Consider the following 7,198-nt stretch of genomic DNA (forward strand, 5'->3'; position numbering starts at 1 on the left):
ATTAAAATTGGTTATGTGTGGTTACTTCACATAGTATCATGATGGTTATAAACAAGTGTACCTCTTGTCTTAACTGGCAAAGAAATGTCTTCTTAGGAAAAGCCAGTGACTGTACAAAAAACCTGTAATTACTGCGGTCTCCCAAAGCATGCAGTTCCTTTATGCAATTGAAAGGGCTTAACTTCCTGTTACACAGTACATGCAAAACCTGTTTTTAAAATCTGTTTTATTCAAGCTCTGCTCTTGTCCCCATCTTGCAGCTAAAGGAGCAGCGAGAGAAAGAAAGAAAAGCCCGGAAAGCCAAAGAGAGCGGAGAGGATAACGGGGGTGAGTTTGATGACCTGGTGTCAGCGCTGCGCTCCGGTGAGGTGTTTGATAAGGACCTGTCCAAAATGAAGCGGAACCGCAAACGGATCAACAGCCAAACCACAGACACGGGCAGAGAGCGTCCCATCACTAAACTCAACTTCTGAGATATGTCCACTTTGGCCATCCACAATGCTTAACCTTCTCACCTAAGGCCCATTCTTTCATATGTGCTATCCAGAACTGTTCTATTCCTTCACTGGACAATACTGCCTCATGGTGGGGGATACTGGAAGAGCACTCATTTGCAACATTTGGAAAGAGGACTTATTGGCCTAAAGGTTTTGCCCACACATTTTGCCCCTTCTGACTCTGAGGACTGAATTGGGGGTACTGGTTATAAAGTTGAAAGATGAGTATATAAATTCTAAGACTATGCTGGTGCACCAAGACTACAGAATTGCAAGACAAGAACAAATTGCTAGTCAAATCTGGATTTAACCCAGGAAGAAAACAAAGCATGGGTACAACAATCTTCATTCATAAGTAGACCGACCTCACATCTTTATTTAAAACAAAAACACACACACACACACACACACAAAAAAACAACCCTATAATTGCAAGAGTCCAGTCATCAACTCATCAGCAAGAATGAGTCATCAGCTCATTCTTGAAATTGAGGCATGGCATGCAGGATAGAACTTTATACGTGTCTGGACCTGTTATCTGGAAAGCCTAGTACATACGTTAAAAAAAAAAAAGACCTCCAGTGGTGAATCCACTGGCAACATAATGTGCTCCAAGATAAAACATCATAAAAATCTTACTGCAGAAAACAGACCTGAAGAGTCCAACACAACAGTTAAATGGCAATGCTTTTTTTCTTTTATTATTAAGGACCATTTTTATATAGTATGCTTTTATTGAATACTAATAACAGTAACCAGGGTTATGGGGTGTTTATGTTGTTTATTACATCATTATAGAATAGCATTGGATATCAGACACAGGCTGGCTGAAGATCATTTTTAAAGTTAAGTTTTAGATAAGGAGTGGAGCCCAGGCCCACGTCGTTTCAAACACTGTGGATGCTCCTTTGTGCAGATTCTATGCAGTGATGTTATTGGATCTTTCGTCAGACACTTTGCAGACTGTCATGTGAAATCTGTAGGCTTATTTAAAAAGAAACGTACCAGTAAGTAAATCAATGCAAGAGACTCTCCCTCAGCTCTTCCTTCATCACTGGATATATTCCAGTATTTTTATCCACAGTGTATGTTGTGACAATGTGATATGCCTACCTTGAACATTTGTAATTTAAAAAAAAAAAAAAAAAGCCTTCCATTGTAAGATGGAGCTTAAAGGAGAATAAATGGGGGAAAAATGTAATATTTTCTGTTGAGTATAAATGTTTTCCAAAATGGGCAACACACTATTGCCTATTTAAATGCTAAACAGTGTGCAATTCAACATCACCTCTGAACGATAAAATTCAACTAGTATGAAGTTTTAACCTTCAGATTGAATAACTCTTGCTAAACCTAGTGGTCAACGGATGTACCTGTTAAAAAGAGAACAAAAAAAAACCCTCTGGTTAGGAATTTAACATACTTCAACAAATAATCAAACAGCTGTTGAATATTAAAATCCATTAGAACTGACAGATTTTCAATTTTTCAAATTTTCAACTGTCATAGGAAAGTAATCAACACTGGGGTGGGGTGGTGTTATTCACATGTCCTGAAGTGTTTTAATCCTCTTCTAGCCAACATCACTTTCATAAAGTCAGTAAGAAGAAAAAATCTTCTTGTCATGTTGCTGAGAAAGCAGAAAGTGCAAATTCCTCCGTAGCAGACTCATGAGATTCCTTCTGTAAATATTAAATAAATTTCTCCACAAACATGGAAACAGCGGATACGTGAACTAATTAAAGAGTTGCAAAAGGATTCAATGTGTAATGAGTTAGCAAGCCTTGTTCTGTCCAACTTGTGCACAATTTAACTGTTACAATATGTAATTGCCATCTTCTGACAAAGGAAATATAAAACAGCGCTAACGTGCATCCCAGCAGTTATGAGCAATCATGAAACACGGAAATGCACTGCCATGATAACAACAGATTTTTTTACTTAGTCCAGCTTGTTAGATCTCTGTTTTAGCATTTAGGCAGGCTCATCGGAGGAGGAAGCCATTCTTCAGGGGATCCTCATTCTCCACAGTAAAACTGGCCGTACCACTGTAGTAAGCATGACCGGCAACCTCCACCACCACTGCACTGAACTCCCCACACGTGGTCTCCTTTAAACACAGATCATTCAGTATGGTAAGGGTATCATACAATGATTGCACATCTAGAAAATCTAACGGGATTAGTGATTTCCCACTTCGGATTCAGCTCAAGAATGCCATTGAAATGATTGAAATGCCCCTTCTGACTCTGAGGACTGAAATGGGGTACTGGTTATAAAGTGGAAAGATGAGTATATACATTCTAAGACTATGGCTACCAAGATGTTCTTTCTATGAGGAAGTTATGAGTTAAGAATGCCACTGAAATGATCTGATTTTATACCTAAAAGATTTTTACAACACTAAGTGGTGGAAGCACTACATGTTTGGGATGTCTGAGATCCTTATGCGATATCTTAAGAATGGTGGTTGTTTGTTTCTGTAGAGTTTATATGGAATTATCATTGTACCAGCAGATGAACTGATTAGATTCTGGAAATGATCTAAACAAGTTCAAGGTCAAATGTCTAAAATAGTTTTTCTTTAATAGCTTCTTTCATGTTTAAAGTATATTTAAAGGTTATTTCTGGCAGGGCTAGTCAAGTTGGTGGCAAAGGCATCCTCATCGTCGCCATTGGTGTCGAGTTCTTCTTGTTTTAAAATTTGTTGGATTAAATACTTTTGGCTTTACATACCTGTACTGCCTTGCCTGTAAATGTAGTTCCTGTGGTTCCGCTCCTGAAGCTCCTGGTCTTGTTCAGCTGGATCAGACCTTTGTGGTACTGCAGAGCAATGCGTGCAGTCACACCTGAGCCAGTGGGGCTCCTGTCCACCTAAAACCATCCAAAACACTGTTGTTTTTTTGACATGGAAGCCTAAAATATACAAGTGACTACACAACCTGAACAGCGTTCCTTTAAAGTGGAATGGAATCGTTACTTACAATGGAATCTTTACGAAGGGTGTATTTTATTTTAGAAGATCTAACATCAATTTAGATGTAGAAATGGAAGATGCAGAGTCCCACCTGGGCATCGGCAAACACACACACATTGGCTGTAGGCTCTTCGGAGAAATCATCTTTACCATCCGTGAGGATGGTGCCATATAGGAAAGCCAGATCTTCACTAACAGGATGGTGGAGCTTCACCTGTCATAATAATGGAAGCCAAAGCACCATTTTCTCTCAGTATAACCTGTGTTTTATGTAAATGTATCTGGTGTTTGTGCTGTACCTGAGATTTGACTGCATTCGTTACAGCAGTGGCTGCATCCACCAAATCTCTGGTTCTGGATGTATTGACATCCAGTCCAAATATTTCAGCATTCACAAAAGCATAGAGAGCTCCTCCATAGCTTATGTCCACTGTGATTTCACCATATCCTGGAACAGTGACTTTCACATCTATAAAGATGACATTTTACAATCGACATTTTAAAATTGTTACCTCCCTCAGAAATGGTATATAACAAAGCCGTTCCTCCATCCCAAGCCTAACAGAAGGTGTCACCTGTGGCGAAAGCAAAAGCTGGGACGCTGTGGAACCTCACTGCTCCCGTTTTACCATTGCTATACTCCACAAAAGCCTTCACCAGGCCGCACGGACAGTGGATGTTTATTTGGGTCTCGGGAGAAGTTGGAGTCTTTACCAAACTGTAGTCTACAGCAAAACGGCCAAGAGCAATGACAGCATGGCCACACATGGTGCTGTAACCCTCGTTGTGCATAAACAGAACCCCGAGATCTGCTTCTGGTATCTCACTTTCAACTAATAAAGCTCCGTACATATCATAGTGGCCACGGGGCTCGAACATTAGCACTTTGCGAAGATGATCGAGATGGTCTCGTACGTACCGCCGTTTGGTGAGTACAGTGTCCCCACTCACAGTAGGGAACCCACTTACGATGACGCGTAAAGGTTCTCCTCCAGTGTGCATATCAACCACAGACAACAACGGTCCATCATGAGGTGGCAGTTTTGGAAAATCCATTTGACCTTTTAAAATAGATCAGTAAGAAGAACGCCGTTACTATGGTGAATCCACTCAAGGTGCTTTTAATTTAAATTCTATGCTTACTGTAAATGTGCTCAATGAATATTACTACTTTTTTAAATATTTGCAGACCACATAAAAAACAAACTACAAAATGCATTTTAGACGGCGCAAGAATCTGGCCATTTTCCTTATAAATTGAATAAATGCTTACATAATAGTGATATTATTAATCATCTTATTAACTACACTTATCAGGTGGTAGTAGTAACCATGTAGTAGATGCATAGTTCTAGGTATACTGACCTATCTGTACACACTGCCAACCTCTCTAAACGGTAAATGGCGCACTTATATAGTGCGTTTATCCAAAGCGCTTTACACTGTGTCTCATTCACCCATTCACACACACACACACACCAATGGTAGCAGAGCTCCCATGCAAGGTGCTAACTTGCCATCGAGAGCAACTTGGGGTTCAATCTCTTGCCCAAGGACACTTCGACATGTGGAGTCATGTGGGCCGGGAATCGAACCGCCAACCCTACGATTAGTGGACAAGCGGCTCTATGCCATCAGTCAGTGGAAAGAGACCAGCAATGACGAGACATTATGTGGGTGATGGACCACTCTCAGCATGTGGTCATTTTTAAACACTGTGTGTTCTTACTGGACACACACCTACCTTGTACATGAGGCTATATACACTATATGCCCCAAAATCTGTGACTTACACACACACGTGAGCCCTCCCCAAACTTTAGCCACAAAGTTGGAAGCACAGAATAGTATAGGATGACTTTGTATGCTGTAGCATTACAATTTCCCTTCACGGGAACTAAGAGGTGGGGCACTGTGGCATAGTAGTTAGTACCTCACACCTCCGGGGTTTGGGTTTCGAATTCCACCTCTGCCCACCCTGTGTGGGCGGAGTTTGCATGTTCTCCCCCTGCTTTGTGGGTTTCCTCCCGAGTCCAAAGACGTGAGTTGTAGGCTGACTGACATTTCCAAATTGTCCATGGTGTGTGAGTGGGTGTGCAGTTGTGCCCTGATGGGCTGGCACCCCATCCAGGGTTTCCCCCAACTTCTGCCCTCACCTGGGGCAGGGATAAGCAGTACAGAAAATGGATGGATGGAACTAAGATGCTCAAACCTGTTCCAGCATGACAACGCCCCTGTGCACAAACCATGAAGACATTCACCAAGGTAGGTGTGGAAGAACTTGAGTGTCCTGCACCGATCCCTGACCTCAACTCCACTGAACACCCTTCAGATGAACTGGAATGGGATGGGGTGCATGGTGGCTTAGTGGTTAGCACGCTCGCCACACACCTCCGCGGTTGAGGGTGAACCTTTGACCATATAGTGTATTTATTGCATGGACAATTTGTATTCATTGTCATCTAGCTTTCCATAGGTGTCAGATTTTGACCATAGTAAAGCATGCTGTTCTATCTGGTGGACTTTTCCCACCCAGTAGTGACAATGAAATGTTTAAAATCCCAGCAAGATAAACTCATGTCAACATCATACACGCACACAACCACGTTGGTGTTGATCTGATAATGATCTAACACTCAAATCATGTGTTCTTGGTAACTTTCTATTGATAGAAGGGGCAAAGGGTAAGAGAAAATCTGTGCATTTACAGTATATGTTTATGCAATAAAGTGAAGACGGGTCAAAGGTCAGCTCTGTAAAGTACAACAGGGCAAAGTCAGTGTTACTAATACAGTTATAGTTCAACCATAAAACATGTTCGAAATGTTCTGCACATTCCCAGAAGTTAACTAGGACATTTTAATGTTGTTTTGAAAGATGGGACACTCGCTACACTCACCACTGACCTGCACAAAATATTGTCAAAGCACATGAACAAACATTTATATTACACAAGAGAACGGTTGCTTACCGTTACTGGTTATAATACTTCAACTAGAATATCAAGTTAAACTTCTGCCTTGTTTTTAAATTCTTGCCTTACAGACGTCGTAGATGTGTTTGCCACAGGCTAAATCCCAAATAGCTCCCTACTTCCTAAAAAAAACAGTTCTCTACATCAGGTATGAATTACTCTAAGGGTTTCTACACACTATGAAGTGCACTATAAACAATCTATTTGGGATTCAGTCTGTAACAGAAGTTCTTTGCTGCCCCCTGCTGGCTTGGATGTAGTGAAAATGCCACCTAACGACAGTCTGCAGCGGCCCCTAGTGGATTTACTGTTTATGACATTTAGTTATTCCTGCTTTACTGCCTCCATGGATGTATGAATAGTTTTGTGAGCTCGTTACTGAATCTTGAAGATATATTTTCATGCATGTAAGCACAGAACAGAAAACATGTATACCAGTAGGCACAACTGACAACAGACGACCGTTCATGTAGCCCATTGTTCATAAACATTTAACTATCAATTAGGTTAAATAAACATTACATGCGTTTGATTATGACGTTTTATTATTTGCTGTGTCAAGCATTTCTGTCTCACTTCTCTTGCAAAACAGAAAGCCTAAAATCTTCTTGTTTTTTTTTTAGGAAAGTCACGTCTGCTCTTAAAGGAGCAACAGTCGATTTTTTAATACCTTACTTTACAAATAACCTGGAAGATGCGTAGAACAAGCTATTAAAATAATAATAATAATAATAATAATAATAATAATAA

The 7,198-nt window shown here is 40.6% G+C and overlaps 2 protein-coding genes across 7 annotated transcripts in view; one reads left to right on the forward strand and one right to left on the reverse strand.

Annotated features, from left to right (window-relative positions):
- Nucleotides 1-899, forward strand: part of daam1b (dishevelled associated activator of morphogenesis 1b) — a 79,581-nt gene extending 78,682 nt beyond the window's left edge. For all 5 annotated transcript variants that reach the window (XM_053613591.1, XM_053613593.1, XM_053613589.1 and 2 more), the window contains one exon: nt 261-899. In XM_053613591.1, the coding sequence (XP_053469566.1) occupies nt 261-473 (213 nt within the window). In that variant the 3' untranslated portion in view covers nt 474-899. The remainder of the gene's footprint in view (nt 1-260) is intronic.
- Nucleotides 900-1,298: 399 nt separating this feature from the next.
- Nucleotides 1,299-6,949, reverse strand: LOC128600872 (trans-L-3-hydroxyproline dehydratase). Of its 2 annotated transcripts, none has more exons than XM_053613596.1 (6): nt 6,518-6,949; nt 4,050-4,535; nt 3,774-3,943; nt 3,566-3,688; nt 3,234-3,371; nt 1,299-2,607 (listed from the first exon to the last, which is right to left on the reverse strand). In XM_053613596.1, exons 2-6 carry the CDS (start codon nt 4,528-4,530, stop codon nt 2,482-2,484), a joined length of 1,038 nt encoding a protein of 345 aa, XP_053469571.1. In that variant the 5' UTR covers nt 4,531-4,535; nt 6,518-6,949; the 3' UTR covers nt 1,299-2,481. The 2 variants fall into 2 exon arrangements, with proteins under 2 accessions (XP_053469571.1, XP_053469570.1); XM_053613595.1 differs by having other exon boundaries at nt 6,446-6,948.
- Between the last annotated feature and the right edge of the window lie 249 nt (nt 6,950-7,198).

Source organism: Ictalurus furcatus, chromosome 25 (genome assembly GCF_023375685.1).
Source record: "Ictalurus furcatus strain D&B chromosome 25, Billie_1.0, whole genome shotgun sequence".
Classification (NCBI taxonomy): domain Eukaryota; kingdom Metazoa; phylum Chordata; class Actinopteri; order Siluriformes; family Ictaluridae; genus Ictalurus; species Ictalurus furcatus.

Excerpts from the sequence above, each read along its gene's own strand:
- LOC128600872 (XM_053613596.1), bottom strand. The coding sequence starts at position 4,530 with ATGGATTTTCCAAAACTGCCACCTCATGATGGACCGTTGTTGTCTGTG. Across the intron at positions 3,372-3,565 it reads GTGTGTTTGCCGATGCCCAG|GTGGACAGGAGCCCCACTGG; the intron begins GTGGGACTCTGC and ends GGATGGTTTTAG. Across the intron at positions 2,608-3,233 it reads TTACAGGCAAGGCAGTACAG|GAGACCACGTGTGGGGAGTT; the intron begins GTATGTAAAGCC and ends CTGTGTTTAAAG.